The following is a 19,033-nucleotide window of genomic DNA, read 5'->3' on the forward strand; positions in this document are numbered from 1 at the left end:
CAGTACAGTGATTCCGTATCTTAGCTGGTAATCAAAGATGGTTATGTATTAAGTGAGAGAAGACATAATCTCTCTTCCAGATACCACCTCTCAGAAATCTGGGCTAATTAAACTTTAAGAACTAGAACTGCATCTCCTGGTAACCACGTGACAGTCGTCACCCTGAGAACAGGAACAAGGCAAAGAAAACATACAGGACTTTGATTCTCCTACACAGGTACACATAAAGTTAGTTTATTAATGACTACATTTTGAAGCCAGCCATTTTGATCCAATATTTAAATAACAAGCTGTTTAATATTAAAGCAGAAAGTACTGCCACAATGTGACAGAAATACAGCTTTATCCATAATCCTTTCACACGATTATACATTAAATGCTATTTGTAGTTAAGCAAGGCACCCCTACTTGTTCTAAAATATGGGATGTGCTACCCCACTGAAAAAGCAAATGAGACTCAGATTTTTTCCTATCTAGAGCTGGTTTAAATTCAAGTGAAGCCATTAATGTCCTTACCAGTCAGGACTGTTATGACATGTCACTTCACAGTATTGAGACTAACACACACCTTAAGGTCTACCCCAAAACCAAAAACAGGTGGGGGGGCAGGGGTCAGACAACTTTTACATTAAGACTATAATTGCCTCCTTAATTATACAGGCACCAATGTTAAATGCCTTCAGCACAAGGCTTAGAAAGGCAAAACATTTCTAAAGACATAAAACTGCCAAACTGTTGTCATTTACACTCACTAACCTGTGGTATTTGTTTTTTGTTTTGATTTTTTTAAAATTCCTACCCCTATCTAAGTAACCAAATACACCTAAAATTAAAATAACTCTGCCAAACCATAATGGTTCAAAGGTCTGAAACCTTTCCTTGCTTTGGTGAGTATTTGGTTAAAATAATCAGTATTTCATTCCATAAAAAGTTTCACATCAGAGCTCTTAATTCACAGGCAAAAAACAAAACCTCAAACAGATCATTTTTAAAATGGGAGAAAGATTTTAAAGGACAGCGCTGAATAAAAATATGTAGTCTTTACACTGGGTCACAAATCGTCTATGAAAACTGTTTAATCATATAAAATAAAGACCAGATTTTTTAATCAGATCCTGGACAGTTTAAACAAAAAAGTAAATCTGTGGTTTATTTCATAATCCCAAACTGAATCTTTCCTTTTTCTTTCTAAACAGTCCACTATGGAATTTTTCTTATAAGCAATTAACCCCAAACCCCCAAATGGTTTCTCTAGCAGTTGCTGCTAAAAACCTGGAACTTTAGATCCCATGTCCAAGAAAGATGTGCAAATGAAATGCTTCTTGCTTCATCCTGAAAATAAAACAAAAAATGTTGCATGCTTACTCAAAATGAAAATGTGTTGCGCAAGTTCCCATACCATTTAAAACTACAAATTCAATAGTTTTTTTTCTTTCTGATTTATTGCAAGTTATCTGACAAACCAATTAAGCTAAGGTGAAGAAAATTAGTTAGGCATTAGTGTTTGCAGCCTGGTATGAAGATAGCAGATTTTCAGAGTTGGGCGCAGAATATATTTTGCATAGATTTTAGCTAATGTAAATATTTAAGTCCCACGAGATTGTGGGACTTTATATCCAAAAATAGCCTATGACAACTATAGTAAACAAATGCCCCATGTGTTTTCAAGAAATCACTACAGGTAAGTGTCTTAAAGGAAAGCCCCATCACATGTAGAAAAATGATCACAATACAATATATTAAAAGATTTTATGGGGAAAAAGAGAACACATGGCACTGAGTCAGGGAAGGGACATCAATACATATTTAGTTGATTTGTCACAGATAAAACTCTGAAATCTATGTACTTCCTAGGACAATTTTCATAACACCATTTCAGGAAAAGAAGCAGTGTTACATTAAGTGTACAAATCCATGACACACCCTGGTTTCAGATATCTAAAAAATATCTTAGAACTGAGGAAATGTATGTAAATTTTATAGGACGACAAGCTAACACAAGGCACATTTTCAGTGTATTATAACATACAGCTACTAAAGATGAAAAGTTCTTTTTAAGCACATAGCATGATGAATGTTGGGAATGATGCAAAAAGATTCTAATGGGGAAAATACTCAAAGCTACTGTATGATCATAATGAATTCTATTTCCCAGGAGAATTTCATTCCCTATAGTCAGACTTCAATTATCATGATTAGTTTGATGTTTATTAAAATGGTTTTCAACCATATTATAAATCTGTGAGTTAATGATTAACTTATCAACTGAAAATAATTTACACAATTGCACCTCTTAAGTTTACCTTATTTTCTGGAATCCCTGGAAGTCTTATTTTCCTTTCGGACATGAATTCAGGAACAATTCAATATATCTATGGTCTGAGAATGACAAAAAAGGATCCGTTCTTAACCCTCTGCCTTTTGAAAGCAGATCGTTTTCACTGAGATGTTGGACACTACAGGTGTCTGTCCCCAGGCCAGCAGGGACCTCTGAAGCCTTCTTCATGGCCTGGCTTTTTTTCCCATCCCGTGGTTTTTCTAATGGGTATTTAGGACTTTTGTAATCTCACAGCTATCCAAGCTCCACTTCCTAATTTTAAGAACTTTAATCGAAAGTTAAATTGAAGGTACTGTTTGTAGACACTTAACACCTATGAAAGCCCAGCCATCATGACAAATCCCTGAGTGTTGTCTTCAGAAAATGATGCTGGTCATCACAGCTTCAGCATCTCCTGTTTTTTGATGCTCAGCTCCCCCTGCTGATCTCAGAGTTTCCTGGCTTCTCCTTCCCCCTCTCTCACCCCTGTGCTGTCCTGTGTAGTGATCTGGTGAGCGAAACTGCTGCTTATTCCTCCACCCCTACTTCTACCCCCCTGCACTACATATGAGTTTCAAGATTTATTATTGCAATAAAAGTGCTTTATGCTGGCTTTTCTCAAAACAAAAGAAACAAAAAAACCCCACAAAAAACAGAGAAAGGCATTTGTAAACAAAGATAGACATCAAAAATAACAAAAACCATGGGCAGCACTTACGAACATGGGACCGATCCTTGAGCATAGCTGCAACAGCGTCCTCGTGGGTTTCGAAGTGCACATCAGCTTCTCCAGTGGCCTTCCCACTGGAACTGTATTCCATGGTGATTCTAACAGGCTTCAGTGGAGCAAAAAACTAAACAACAAACAAAGGAAGCCAAAAGGAACATAATGTTACTAGGTCAATTTCTAGAAGTCTGGTGGCTCTGCATTTTTCTTTCAGACTTTCATTCATACACCTGATAAATTTATTTGTAGGAAATCTCTTTAAGCAACAATGTAGTTACACATCTACTACCTCTGCTGGCTCTTCTGATCTTCTGAGAACTCAGGGCTACATTTCAAGTATCTGTTCACAGAGAACTTAAACTATATACACAATACAATAATATACAATAGTTATCAAACTTTTCTTTATACCAACAAGGACCACTTTTATTATTCCTCCCACACACCTCCTTCCCCGTTTCTCAAAACTGTCCGTCAAATATACTTCATTTCTATTTTTTTTTAAATATTGATTGATTTATTTATTTGGCTGCACTGGATCTTACTTGTGGCATGCGGGACATTTAGCTGTGGCACGTGGGATCCAGTTCCCTAACCAGGGATCGAACCTGGGTCCCTCCGCATTGGGAGTGCGGAGTCTTAGCCACTGGACCACCAGTGAAGTCCCTACACTTCATTTCTTAATAATTCATTTTTACCATGTTTTAATCAAACATGGAGCTGATAATAAGTTTCTTATCAGCACTACCTAAACAGAGCTACCACACTGAGTGGTTAATATTCCAAACCAAACCAATTCTTTAATGAGACTGTGCAACCTTCATTTAGGTAAAAATATGATTCTTAATAGGTTTTTTGAAGTAATAAAGACAAATTCTGAGGCCCCACTACTAACTAATTCTGAGGCCCCACTACTAACTGGATCCTAGATTTTCATCTACCTTAAGCACACATCCTGGAGTTCAGGAAGTCAATAAGGACTCTGTTATTTCATCTTTTCATTTCATAGAGTACCTATCATAAAATGAAAATATTTTAAAAATTCCTTTTCTCAAAAATCAGGGAAGCTGGATGCAAGAAGGCTATATGGTGTAATGATAACTCCAGGCATTTAGGAGTACTAGATTCGTGTCTAGTATACAACTGCCCTGTGACAAATGCTCTCGGAGTCTCCTTTTCTTAAACTCAAAGATGAATGGGTTGAGGGACTTCCCTGGTGGCACAGCGGATAAAACTCTGTGCTTCCAATGCACGGGGCCCTGGCTCAATGCCACAACTAAAAGTTTGCGCATGCCACAACTAAGAAGCCCATGTGCCGCAACTAAGACCCGGTGCAACCAAATTAATTAATTAATTAATTTTAAAAAATGAATGGGTTGAACTAATTTAGAGAAAGACCAAGCTTTTTTACATTGAATACTTAACCTACGCCATATTATTTTGCACCTATGAAATGTTATCATCCATTATACACATGACCTTAGAATGTAATAAAACCCACACCTCTCAGCCAAAGAAAATAAAACAAGGCCCCACAACTGTGGAGATGCCACCTTGTTGTCCAAAGATACTGCAGAAATACTATATTTTTCTTCTCTACCTTCCCTAAATAGAAGTTCAAAACTTTAGAACTTTTGTTCAAAGCTACTGAGATTGGATATCTTACTGCCACACACATTTATAATGTCTTGGGCATTGGCTTGGAAAGGCAATCCTCTCATGTGGACAAAATGTAGTGAAGACGTAGTTCCAAAATCAACAGCCTCTGGGATCTTTTCTGACATCTCCTTAGGCAATTCTAAGAAATGGGACAAAAAGCACTGTCAAGAACATAAACACTTCAAAAGTTATTAGCAGATTATAATTAGGAATGACCTTTATGACAAAATCCTCAATTACTCTTGAAATACCCTAGTAACGAAGAGGGTTTCAATTTTAAAAGCCAAGATGATCTGAAATTTCTGCTGCCTAACAAGTATCACCGGAACACTCATAAGGATTTAGTGTCTCAAACCATTACCAGGTTACAAAAGAACGTACCTTTCTCTAACAACTGAGAGACGGAAAAATGATTATGAACGTAAAAATAAAGACAAGAGAAATTCCCTGGGTTATAGTCACTTTGAAAAAAAAAAAAGGAATAAATATGGTTAACAGGATAATCCTAGAGCACAAATTTAAAAAGTATTTATCAAACTTTTAAAGATTCCAAATGTTGCTTTGGGATTAAGAATCAAAGGAATAATTAAACACAGAGGCAAACAAAACACCTTACTTTAATCAACAATCCTGCTCTCTACACACATCATTTCCCACCTTAAGTTTAAATGTTGACATCTTACTTCTTTTTGTTGTATATGTGCAACCCAGGTTTTGATACAGAATCTGCAAAAATGATTAAATTAAAAAAAAAAAACCAATGAAATAATTAAGACCATCTTCAACCCTCCATATCTGTGAATGTGGAACCCGTGGATATGGAGGGCTGCCTATGGGACTTGACCATTCATGGATTTTGGTATCCATGGTGGGTCCTGGAACCAATCCCCTGGGGATACTGAGGGACGACTGTATTCATAGCACATACTACACTCAAAGGCATATTAAATTAAACATTTAACTCAATTTCCTTTGTCCTATAATCTACAATTTGATACAACATGGTCATAAAAAAATTTTTTTTAACAAATATCAAAACGTACAAGGCAGACACAATGAGTTTCAATAAGAGGCAAATCCTGACCTATTTCCTTCTCACTTTCAAAAGCCGTCATGGGTCGGATATCCTCAGTTACTTCATGTTCTTCAAAGACCATTTCTGGCTCAGCTATATACTTAGCAGTGGGAGAAGATGCCGTTTTCTTTCCCTTATGAGAACCAACATGTGTTCGAACTTCATTCCTTCTGCTTGGAAATATCTCTATGTATCTATGTCAAAGCAAAAGTGAACAGGCATAAATGGTACAAAGTAACTTTACATTGAACTCTTTTAAAATAAAACATGCAGGGCTTCCCTGGTGGCCCAGTGGTTAAGAATCCGCCTGCCATACAAATTGTGAAATTTTTTGTTCTAGTTCTGTGAAAAATGCCAGTGGTAGTTTGATAAGGATCGCCACTGGCATTTTTCACAGAACTAGAACAAAAAATTTCACAATTTGTATGGAAACACAAAAGACCCCGAATAGCCAAAGCAATCTTGAGAACGAAAAACGGAACTGGAGGAATCAGGCTCCCTGACTTCAGACTATACTACAAAGCTGCAGTAATCAAGACTGTATGGTACTGGCACAAAAACAGAAATATAGATCAATGGAACAGGATAGAAAGCCCAGAGATAAACCCACGCATATATGGTCACCTTATCTTTGATAAAGGAGGTAAGACTATACAGTGGAGAAAAGACAGCCTCTTCAATAAGCGGTGCTGGGAAAACTGGACAGCTACATTTAAAGTATGAGATTAGAACACTCCCTAACACCACACACAAAAATAAGCTCAGAATGGATTAAAGACCTAAATGTAAGGCCAGCAACTATCAAACTCTTAGAGGAAAACATAGGCAGAACACTCTATGACATAAATCACAGCAAGATCCTTTTTGACCCACCTCCTAGAGAAATGGAAATAAAAACAAAAATAAACAAATGGGACCTAATGAAACTTAAAAGCTTTTGCACAGCAAAGGAAACCATAAACAAGACCAAAAGACAACCCTCAAAATGGGAGAAAATATTTGCAAATGAAGCAACTGACAAAGGATTAATCTCCAAAATTTACAAGCACTCATGCAGCTCAATAACAAAAAAACAAACCCAATCCAAAAATGGGCAGAAGACCTAAACAGACATTTCTCCAAAGAAGATATACAGATTGCCAACAAACACGAAAGAATGCTCAACATTATTAATCATTAGAGAAATGTAAATCAAAACCACAATAAGATATCATCTCACACCAGTCACAATTGCCATCATCAAAAAATCTAGAAACAATAAATGCTGGAGAGGATGTGGAGAAAAGGGAACACTCTTGCACCGCTGGTAGGAATGTAAACTGATACAGCCACTATGGAAAACAGTATGGAGGTTCCTTAAAAAACTACAAATAGAACTACCATACAACCCAACAATCCCACTACTGGGCATATACCCTGAGAAAACCATAATTCAAAGAAAGTCATGTACCAAAATGTTCATTGCAGCTCTATTTACAATAGCCAGGAGATGGAAGCAACCTAAGCGTCCATCATTGGATGAATGGATAAAGAAGATGTGGCAAATATATACAATGGAATATTACTCAGCCATAAAAAGAAACGAAATTGAGTTATTTGCAGTGAGGTGGATGGACCTAGAGTCTGTCATACAGAGTGAAGTAAGTCAGAAAGAGAAAAACAAATACTGTATGCTAACACATATATATGGAATCTAAGGGGAAAAAAAAAAGGTCATGAAGAACCCAGGGGTAAGACAGGAATAAAGACACAGACCTACTAGAGAATGGACTTGAGGATATGGGGAGGGGTAAGGGTAAGCTGTGACAAAGTGAGAGTGGCATGGACATATATATACTACCAAACGTAAAATAGATAGCTAGTGGGAAGCAGCCGCATGGCACAGGGAGATCAGCTCGGTACTTTGTGACCACCTACAGGGGTGGGAGGCAGGGAGATGCAAGAGGGAAGAGATATGGGAACATATGTATATGTATAACTGATTCACTTTGTTATAAATCAGAAACTAACACACCATTGTAAAGCAATTGTACTCCAATAAAGATGTTAAAAAAAAAAAAAAAGGAATCTGCCTGCCAATGCAGGTGGATCTTGCTGTGTCCCGGAAGATCCCACATGCGGAGGAGCAACTAAGCCCATGTACCACAACTACTGAGCCTGCGTTCTAGAGCCCTCGAGCCACAACTACTGGAGACCGTGCACCTAGAGCCTGTGCTCCGCAACAAGAAGCCACCGCAATGAGAAGCCCACGCACCGCAACGAAGAGCGGCCCCCGCTTGCCGCAGCTGGAGAAGGCCCGCAACGAAGACCTAACGCAGCCAAAGTTTTTTTTTTAAATAAAATAAATTAAAATAAAACATGCATACATATTATTTCTGATAGCTAACAAACAGAGGTGTCCAAAGACAACAGGTGGGGCATAAAGTAAAAATGGACATAGATATTCACCCATGAAAAAGTACTCTCAACAGAGCAGGTCACTGATTTAATCCTCCCAAGGTAAGTTTTCTTCATATGCATTTTAACAAATGTTTTCTACCCTGTTTTGCTTCATGCGGACAAATACGCAAAGGTTAACTGTGTGTATGACAAGAATCTAGTGAGAAAGGTTTCATTTTGTTTTTTACAGTTGATTAACAATCTCTTGAGGTCTTACAATTCAATTCTGTGAAAATTATTCATATGTGTTTAAGATATTAAAAGTCACAATATATGAGGAGCTAACTTCTCCCAGGACTTCACTAAGAGGCTAATGAGAATTAATGAACTAAATGTCAATTCTAACTTGCTGTTTGGCTGTGGAACTGTTAAATCCAAGTTTCTGGAACCAGTTTTCTGTTTCTCAACAATGCTTTTCCAAATTAGGTTATTAAGCTTGAATTGTACAAATCCTTTGCATTTACAGACCCAGATGTGCAACATTTCTTAATTTACTGAAGAGATCTATACACTGCCTTGATGTTCCCACATAAAAACATATTACTGGCGTGTTCCCAGTTATAAGAAAATATGAAGAGTACTGAAAGAAAATTAAGGGGGGCGGTGTGTGTTTTGCATGTACTTTCTTCATTAAAAATTTTTTAATAAAGACCTTTGAACCAATTCTATACGTAGATCCTGAAATAGAACGACTTTGGAATGACTTTTTTAAACTTCAAAGAATTCAAGAAAAAAGGTCAGAAAACAAGCAAGACAATGAATTAAAATTTGACACTTTTGAGTACTCCCCCAAAGTTAAAACACAAATGAGCACACAAAAAAAGAGTAAAATAAAAGAGAAAAAGAAATAAAGAAAACTAAAAAACAGAAATGAACTCAGCCCATCACTACGTGTATCCTAGTGTGATGTGATATGCAGTATACAGTATTGCCTATAGAGTATTATCAAAATTGTTAACCTGAATCAATCTAAGACTTTAGGTCTAACTTCCAGTTTTCAGGAAATAATAGAGGATGCAAAGGAACAAGTTAAGTGACACTGTGAGGAAGCAAAAGGATAAACACAGGACGTGAGACACTGTACAGGACAAATGACTCAATTTCTTCAAAAGCCAATTGCATCTTGAAAAGGGGGAGGGGAATTCCCTGGTGGTCCAGTGGTTAGGACTCCATGCTTTCTCTACCGTGGGCCTGGGTTCAATCTCTGGTCAGGGAACTAAGATCTAGCAAGCTGCTCCATGCAGCCAAAAGAAAAAATAATAATAATAAAAAGGGAGAGGGAACATAAAAATAAAGGAAATGGGGATTTGCTCTAATTGAAGAGAAATGGAAGCATAACAATCAAATACAACGTATGGACCATGTCTAGATTCTGGTGAGGGAAAAAAAAAAAGCAACTGGAGAAAGACATTTTGGGTATAAATGGGAACATGTGATTACGGACTGGCACTAGATAATAAATTATCACTAATTTTGTTAAATGTGATAATATTGGGATAATGTAAAAATGTTTTCTTAAAGATGCATACTGAAAAAACAGATGCAACAAATACAACAAATGTTAAGAATTTGTTAATCTAAGTGATGGGCATTTGACAGCTCATCATACTACTCTCTCTACTTTTTCTGTGTTTAGATAATTTTACAGTCATATTATACTGCATTCATCAAAACGACCCAGTGTATTGGCCAATATGATCCTTCTGCAACATTAGTATCTGCTTCACTCACCGGTTGCCAATTTCTTCCCTGTGTTTCAAAAGGGCTTGGTTGGCCATTTCTGGTTCTTCAAACTGCACATAGGCTTCTCCTGTTTTTCTTCTCCCTCTATAATCCATGACAAAAGTAATGTCTACTATGTTCAGTCCTAGGATATCAAAAAATTATTACAAATTAGTGCTGCTAACAGAAGCTTTTTTATTCTTAGACTTAACACATTCATTCAAATACTAAGAATTTCTTTTTAAGTTTATTAGTAAAATTGTGGGCCTATTTTGCCAGTCCCAAAGCTGAATACATGCCTAATGGGAAGAAAATTATTATGCAGCCAAAAGCTAATAACACCCACACATTCCCAGAACATTTAGGGTCCAAGCAGTCCATCTAAAACACACAATTTGTTTTTTTGCCATTAGTTATATACAGAGATTTAGACTAACATCACTACTGGTGCATATTTTACCCCTAAGATGATAATGCTTTTTTTTTTTTTTAAACGGACGTGCTGTGCAGCTTGCAGGATCCTAGTTCCCTGACCAGGGACTGAACCCGCGCCCTCAACAGTGAAAGCGCAGAGTCCTAACCACTGGACTGCCAGGGAATTCCCTAGATGTTAATGCTTTTAGATCATATAAATCACTATTGTCTAAGACAAATACAGCCACTCTCATGAGAGGATATTTTCCTCAATAGTAAAAAAAAAAAAAAAAAACCTCCACATTAAATTATTTTGAAATATGACACCCCCCAAAGATCAGTGTTTTAGATCAAAACACTTATATAATCTATAAATACTGGCAATCCAAGTGAAGAGTTCTCCCCTAAACAACCTAATATAACTGCATGCAGTTACCAAGAGAAGGTTCACCTAAGATAAAGAAGGAAACAATGGGGGGAAAAGATATGAGGCCCCAACACGATATAAGTGAAAAGCACCTGCGAAGAAGTCTATAATGTCTTTCTCATTGCAACTATAAGGAAGTCCTCTCAAACGAACCACACCATCATTTACCACAGGTGTAGATTTGACATGCAGGCTCTTCATTAAGGCATCCACATCTTCATTGTTTATCTCATATACTAAGAAAAAGAGCACAAAAGGTATGCAATATTTACATAACAAAGGAAGAAGCCATTAAAAAAATAATCACACTGGGTGAGTTATCCAGGAATCTAAAAACTAGCATTTTTAACCTTACGTACTTCTCTGGAGAAAATAATAAATGACATTTATCAAGTATTTACTATGCGCCAGCTGTAACATCACAACCTCTGAAGTAAACTGGGTCAACACCCTCATTTTATAGATAAGAAACTGAGATGATTTATGTGCTTCATTTTCACACCCTGGAAAAGGGTTTTTCATAGAATCTAACTACTTCACTATTCATAATATCTAATACAGGATCAAATGAAGCTGCCTTGAAAAGTACAGTCAATGTAATGAACCCGAAAAGCTATAACACGACTTCACATACCTTCCACATACCGCTGCCCCATGTACATGCGGTGTTTTTCTAAGGCTTTTTGCACATCCTGCTCTGACTCCATTTCAATTAAGGCATCACCCCTTCGTTTCCCATCTCTATTTAAGAGGAAGTGGATTCCATTCTCACCATTGCGAATTCTGCAGTCTGAAAGTATGTGAGTAAAATCAATTAAAACCAGAAATCAAAGTTTTACATCAATCATACAAGTCACTAGAATTGCAATCTTCCAAAACCCAAACAAAGCAATATCCAAAATGCCTGTCATTTTCCTTACACAAACCCCCATCACTGAAGACGTCCAAATGCTGATGAGCTGGTAGTCTCTAAAATGTTCCATGTGGAGAAATAAGCGAACCTTAGCACAAAAGCTTATGACCCCTTGATCATTAAATGGCAAATCAGGCTAGGCTCAATACAAAATGTAATATGGACTTCCAAATGCTTCTACAATCAGTTTCAAATCACTTAAGGAATTAAAATACGGTTTCTGCGTGTCTTCTTTCGTTATGATCATATCCATAAGAACTCTAATATATCTCCTATAAGAATAATTTAACTTTTCCCCCTTTTCATTACCAAAGAAAGACATCCCCATACTGCACACTACTTATACTGGGAGCAAGCTGAAGATGTAAGTGGCTTTATAAACTGCTTGATCCACACAAATGCATATCAGGTACTTAATACAGTTACATTGTTTTAGAACATTTAAGGCAACATCTTCTAAAGGCTTCTTAAGAGGGAGGAAAATTAAAAATCAGTCAGATACAGAAACTTTAACTACAGATGCATAAACCTTCAAACATGTTATTAAGGGAATTATATCACTTGCTAAGTGATCTTGTATTCTAAATGTATGTTATTACATAAAAAGCTACCCAATCTATATTCTCACTAACACATTCCCGCTAACAGGTTTCACCTTTTGATATGTACGTATTAAAACTTCAGAGAAAACTGGTTTTGCATCATGTAGTTTTTTAACATTAAAATTTTTTCGGTATTCAACCTGGTATATATGACAAATGATACACATGATGTCACTATGCATATGTAACCAGCCAGAATGAGACAATTCCCATGCATCAAATAAGATGTCTACAGCACAGCCTAACTTGAATTTTATGGGACTACCTTTCAGTCAGATGAAATTACATATTCAAAACATACATAAAATATACCTGAGAAAAAGCTAAGCACATCTTCTACAGTGCACGACCACGGTAATCCTTGAGCTCGAATGAGATAAACGTCATCCACTTCCTCTCCTAACTTGGACGGAGGCAATTCATATTCAGGGAGAGGTGGAAGGTCTTCCAGGTAGGTAGTTTTGGACTCCTTCCAAGAGAAATGAAGAAATGTAGAAATATTTCTTGAACAACTTACTTAGAAAATTTATTTTCAAAGTTTGTTTCTACAAATTAACACCCTGGATATTATTATTTGGGGACCATTAGTATTTCAGAGGCAAGAAGTAAAATTCACAAATCTAACTCATCCTATTTTGGCTTAAATTGTACATCCTAAAGCAACAAGCATGTATAGCCTGATGGTTTGGCAGGACATAAATTTTATTCCAGGCTTGTTTTTAAATTCATCAGTCCCGAAGTACACCTCATAATAGTGTTTTAGTTAAGGCAGGACAACAGGGGTCCCTTCAATTTAACAAATATGTATCTCCTAATCACAGCACACCATAATTAGGCCCTCATCTCAAAAAGCGTACCATCCAGACTAAGACAAGCACACAAGACAGATGCTTTAAGGGCTATAATTAAGGTACAAGATATTATAGAAATTCATAACAGAGCACCAACAGAAGAATCAAGACATGATATGAGATGAGCCTTGAAGGAAGGCTAGAATTCTGAGAGAAATATATAAAGGATAGGCATTCCAGTTTGAGAAGTGAGGGGAAGAAACAGTATGAACAGAAGCCCATTTGCAAAACAGCAATAATTCCATTTGGCTAAACTGTAGGGTACAATTAGGAGCCAAAGAAGATGAGCTGGCAAAAAAAACTGGGTACCACATAGCAGAGGAATTGAGGGTTGAGCTCAGTGTGTGTCGTTAACCTGGTAGGCAAAGGGGAGCTAATAAAAGACATTTAGAAGTGTGTAAATCAACAAGACAGCAGGATGCTTGGAAAGATTAATTTGTCAACTAGTATGTCAGACCAACTGAATAAGGGAAAGATCATAAAAGGCAACAGCAGTAGTGTGAGGTAACAGGAGCCTGAGACATACCCAAAGAACTCTATTTTACAACACTAAACAAAAACCGAAATGTTATAAGATTCCAACAAGCACAACCATAACCAGGGAAGACAACTCAGGTTTTAAGACTTGCACTCTACTAGGCTAAGGAAATAGATTTCTCTGTACCATCCTACCATTTACAGGAAGATTTATGTCTAATTTTAAGGAGTCAATGATAAATGTAAACCTCTAGCAGAGGCCTCATACATTATTTAATAAGAATGCAACAAGCACTTCAATTATCAACATGGGAAGACAACTCAGGCTTTAAGTCAAGTGACTTGCACTCTATGGGGCTAAAAAGAGATACTTCACTCCTTTGTATATCCCCATCATTTTCATGGAAATTTACACATAATTTTGTGCAATCAATAATAAAAGTAAGCACAGAGGCTTACTTACTCGCAGAGCCTCAACAGATCATTATGCTAGTCAAATTCACAGAAAAAAATAATCAAGTAAAGAGAGTAACAAGGTCACAAAGGCTTATTAGAGACAGTTTTTTTGTTGCTTTTTTTTTAATAAGAGCAACATTCCCCATTTTCCCAGAATTCCATAAGCATCACAAGCTTTCACTGAAAAGGGCAGCAGAAAGTATTGGGCCAGGATTCAAATCAATTAGCTCAGCCACTGGCAGACAGCAGCCACGCTGATTAGCTTCCCAGTTTCCCTAAGTTCAAGGAGAAGCACAAATTGAATTAACAATATGACCCAAGGCATCAGGAACATGGTAGTCAAAAAGTGTGCGGACATTTCCCAGATGCCACGTAAGAAGCATAAAAGAAAGCTTCCTACGAGGCACAAAATATTTGCAATGTGAGTACTTAAAGCACACACTGACTCAAAAAAAAAAAAAAAAAATACTGTAGACTCACTCCTGGGTCCCCAAACCATCGCCTCAGCCCCAGACGCCTCCTCTCCTCGGTCCCCCTCCCCCAATGTCAGTCTCCAAACTGTCCTTCCCATCAGCGGTGACCCACGGTCCGAAAGGACCTTCTGTCAGAGGAAGTGAAGGTGCAGAGGTGACCTTCAGTAACTGGGGCAGCCCGCCTTTCCCAAGGGACACGAGAGCGAGGAGAGCGCTGGGGTCCAGCCTCCTTCCCCACAAACCTAGCCCACGCAAGTGTGTGCGTGAACCTTCGTAGCAGCGGGCCGCGAGGCGCACCAAGGGCCGCCCAGGCCTAGTGCTCGGGCGGCACGGAGAGTCCCAGCCCTCCGGGGGTCCGGCCTCCCAACTTCACCACCTGCGGGCGGAGAGCGACAGAGATGCGCGGTGGGGGCGTCAACAGCCTCACAAAACCTACCATGGGCGGGCGGGAAACAAGGCCTCAACATTCACCCCCAGCCACACTTACACTGCCCAACCGACCAGAGACTCGAGAGGAGAACAAAACAAGGAGAAAACCCGAGCGCTGGGAGACCGTCCCTTGTTCTGGGGCCCAATAGGAGGACTGGGCGGGTGAGGGTGGGAGCGGGCGGGGGTCTGTGGCGCGTGCCGCGGATCCCCGGGCGCGCACGCGAGGCGCACGCGGAGGGGCGCGGGGGCGCGTGCGCACTGCCGGGGAAGGGTCCCGCGCGCGGCCCCTCTCGGCGCCCACGTACCTGGCTGTAACCACGCGCCGGGCCCGCCGCCGCCGCCGCCGCCAGCGACTGCGGCAGCAGAGGGGCGCGCAGGGCCGGGTAAGAGGCGGCGGCCGCGGCGGCGGCGGAGGCGGCCGCTGGGGGAGGCCCCGCCAGCCTCCCGGCCGGCACAGGCCCAGTCTGGAGGCCCCGCGTGTGAGAGGCGGCGGCCGCGGCGGCCCCGAGCAGCAGCAGCAGGCGGCGACGGCCCGAGACTCCCGAGGGGAATGAGCCGGCGGCCGAGTAGAAGGGCAGGCAGGCGGCGCCGGTGCGCCGGCAGCTGCTGCAGTTGCAGCCGCAGCCCCGGAGCAGCGCCCCGAGCACCCAGCGCGTCCCGGCCATGGACTCCGGAGGCGGCGCGGGGCCTGAAGGCGGCTGCGGCTGCAGCGTGAGCGGAGGGGAAGTGGAATCCAGGGCCGGGGAGGGGTTGCCGGGCACATGCGCCGCCGGCACCAGGGGCAGCGGCGAGTCGGGAGGAGGCGGAGGAGAGCGCGCTGCTCCGCCCGGTCTCCGCCCTCGGGGCGGGGCAGGGCTGCCCGCGGGCCGGGAGGGGCCGGGGGCCGGTATGATCGCCCGGTTATTCTTTCACTTGGTGGAAACTGAGGCCTGAAGAGGACAAGGCTTCCTTCTCTGGAGGGCTGAGCCCTGGAACGGATATCTACCGACGCTCTGCACTTTCTCCACAGTCTTGTGACGTGAGGGGCAAAAGGGCCGTTCCTGGAAGGAATTGTGATACTCTGGTTATAAAAAGAGGTTGGGATAATACTGGCGGAGATTTAATAACGCCCCCTCCACGCCCCCCAGCTTGGGTTATGTGCGGAAAGCCAGCTTTCTTTGTTTTAAAATGAAATCTATAGATACTTGTTATATGTTAATAACGAATACAGGTATTCCTCCGCTGGTAGAAAGTTCACAACAGGCCGCTTCGCTTTTACCGAAGACCCATATTAGTACCTATTTTTGCTAGTGGAAAGAAATGTGATTTTCACTTTTATGGGAAAAGGCGAAAATTTAAAATAGTAGTCGGCGTTTGTTTTACAGCAGCCGTAGTAGAGGCTGCAGTGGCATCGCCAAGCTCTGTCTTGGGACACTGTACTCAGCATCTCCCTGCTATAGCTTTGAACTGTGTATTTGAACATCTGTGCTTTATTTCCTTAGCAAGATGTCTTCTAGGGTAATTGCTTCCTCACTTTATGCCATTTTGGCTTCCAAAAGGTTTCATAGGAACGCTCTGCTTTCGGACAGCAGGTGAAACCTGTATAACAAAGATTAAAGCCCCTCCTGAGGTTTCAGGAATAGACAGGCAGAGGTTTGCGAAGGAATGGTTGTGCAGTTTTCCTCCTCCGGTGGCCAGGACCCCTCTCAAGGAAGTTCAGAGAGTGAAAAATAGAAAAAGCTAAAATTTTAAAACTTTTTATTGTGGAAAATCTCAAAGAAAAGTATAATAAACTTCTAGAATTTCAGAAATTGTATCAACATTTTTCATTCTTGTTTCATCTCTCTCTTGTTTAAAATATCTGGACTATTTTAAAGCAAACCCCAAAGATCATGTCAATCATCCTTTCAGCATTCATCTTAAACTGATAATGACTTAAAGGGGAAAAAATGACATTCAGATTAGTTGTGTTAAAAAAATTCAACTGAGTAAAATTTAAAGATATTGGCTTTATCCAACAATTCAGGAATTGGGCAGCATCTCATCTAGTAGGTAAAAAGGAGCTGTATAAAATGAAAGACTTTTATAGGCAGAAGAGGGCGGGACAAGGAAATCATACTAGCAAAAAGTGAATTGGGGGGCTTCCCTGGTGGCGCAGTGGTTGAGAGTCCGCCTGCTGGTGCAGGGGACACGGGTTCATGCCCTGATCTGGGAGGATCCGGCATGCCGCGGAGCGGCTGGGCCCGTGAGCCGTGGTCGCTGATCCGGTGCGTCCGGAGCCTGTGCTCCGCAACGGGAGAGGCCACAGCAGTGAGAGGCCTGCGTATCGCAAAAAAAAAAAAAAAAAAAAAAAGTGAATTGGTTGTGTGAAGGTTGCTTTCCTTTAGGGCGTAGTTGGGGTCCATCGGGAAGACTACCTCACTAGTGCTGATCAGGTAATTCCTGATTGACTAGTTTAAGATTCCATTTCTGCAAAAGCCCAAAAGTGTAATTAGGTTTGGTGATGTGGGGCTTAGCATAAGTGACTCCATTTTGGACCTGTTTTGTTTTTAACAGCTGGTTTAAAGTATGAAAGATTATTGCATTTAAAGTTTGATTGTTTACTCTGGCCTACTTTTAGGGAAAGGAAAGTTCAGTATTTCCTAGAAAACCCTTTCCTCACCAAAAAAAGTGAAGAACAGGAAAAAATCTGATTGGCTTGGCTCTATGGACCTGGAATATCAAAGAGAAGGGAACTTCTGCAAGATTTAGGAATCCTAGAGTTTGTTTTTTCCTTAGATTTCCCATTCAAGAAGGAAAATGGGTTAGCTCTTCATAACAGATTATCACTACTACAAATCACAATTTGGGGACATGTTAGGGATTCTGTCCATATTTACAGAATCTTGCCTTCATCTTCTTAATAGCCAAAACCATCATCCATATTGTGTAATTCTGAGTGGATTAGAAACCTAAATACATAGAGTGAAATCTTACAGATTATAATCAGGAGTAACACCTAACTACCAAAATGGAAAGCTTTAGTTTTTATTTAGAGGAAGTTGGGAGAAAATAAAAGAGAAAAGAAACTAACTTTGAACACTTATTCATCTAACAAACACTTATTAAGTGCTTTTTGTGTTCCAGGCACTGTGCTATGCTCTATGCATTCAGGGATACAATAATAAGTTTACAGACTAAATATCAAAATGATGTTTAGACTTACATATGTTTGGATTATATAAAGAGAGAATAGCAAATTTCGAAAATTGAAACTAATGTCTTATGGAACACCAGATTTTAAAAGTTGTGTTAATAAATATTATTTTAAACCCAAATAACTATAACTAGTCCTCTTTAGTGCTAATTTTATTATGGAAATAAAAAGACTCTTGAGCAAAAAAAAAAACTACATTGAGAGACTTCTTGAGTAGGGTTATGACAATGGAGATGAAGAGAAGAGGCAAGAGTTGAGAGATTTTTTTAGGAGGTAGAATCAACAGAATTTGAGGCTAGATTAGAAAGGGGGAATAGTGTTTTCTGTTATTTTGTTATTATTTAGAACTTGGAGGGATGGATGGCGATGACTTTCATACCTGGGAAAGTTTAGAATTCAATATAGATATATTGGAAGCAAATCAACCCCATTTTGGGTTAAGCCAGAGAAGTCTGTCCTAGAAATATTTATTCAGTAGCTGTCGGTATAAATGAAGCTGCTGGTTGAATGAGATTGCTAGGACTAAGTTTAGAGTGAGAAGAGAAGAAGACCTAGAAACAAGGCTTGAGGTACTACAACACTGAATGCCCCGTACAGGAAAATAAACTAACAAAAGGGGAGAAAGGAGCAGCAAGAGAGTTAAGAGTAAATTAAGGAAAGCCAACAGAGTATTTCTGGAAGGAAATAGATAGTATTCAACAGTGTCAAGTCCTTATTAAGATCAGGATGTACTCATCAAGTGAGGTGAGAACAAGAAAAAGTCTTGGATTTAGTGATATGGGAAGGTTTCAATAACCTTATCCACAATTGTTTGGGGGAGTGAGAGCAGAGGCCAGAAAAAAGCACAGGTGAGGAAATGGAGATAGAAGTGCAAAAT

At 39.8% G+C, this 19,033-nt stretch overlaps 1 protein-coding gene across 1 annotated transcript; it reads right to left on the reverse strand.

Annotated features, from left to right (window-relative positions):
- Positions 1 to 212: 212 nt before the first annotated feature.
- GRSF1 (G-rich RNA sequence binding factor 1) lies at positions 213 to 15,712 on the reverse strand. The gene is made up of 10 exons (XM_033857123.2): positions 15,287 to 15,712; positions 12,608 to 12,764; positions 11,415 to 11,570; positions 10,873 to 11,016; positions 9,949 to 10,084; positions 5,788 to 5,972; positions 4,721 to 4,842; positions 3,036 to 3,171; positions 2,304 to 2,379; positions 213 to 1,332 (listed from the first exon to the last, which is right to left on the reverse strand). The coding sequence occupies exons 1-9, from the start codon at positions 15,644 to 15,646 to the stop codon at positions 2,330 to 2,332; spliced, it is 1,446 nt and encodes a 481-aa protein (XP_033713014.1). The 5' UTR covers positions 15,647 to 15,712; the 3' UTR covers positions 213 to 1,332; positions 2,304 to 2,329.
- Between the last annotated feature and the right edge of the window lie 3,321 nt (positions 15,713 to 19,033).

Source organism: Tursiops truncatus, chromosome 5 (genome assembly GCF_011762595.2).
Source record: "Tursiops truncatus isolate mTurTru1 chromosome 5, mTurTru1.mat.Y, whole genome shotgun sequence".
Taxonomy (NCBI): domain Eukaryota; kingdom Metazoa; phylum Chordata; class Mammalia; order Artiodactyla; family Delphinidae; genus Tursiops; species Tursiops truncatus.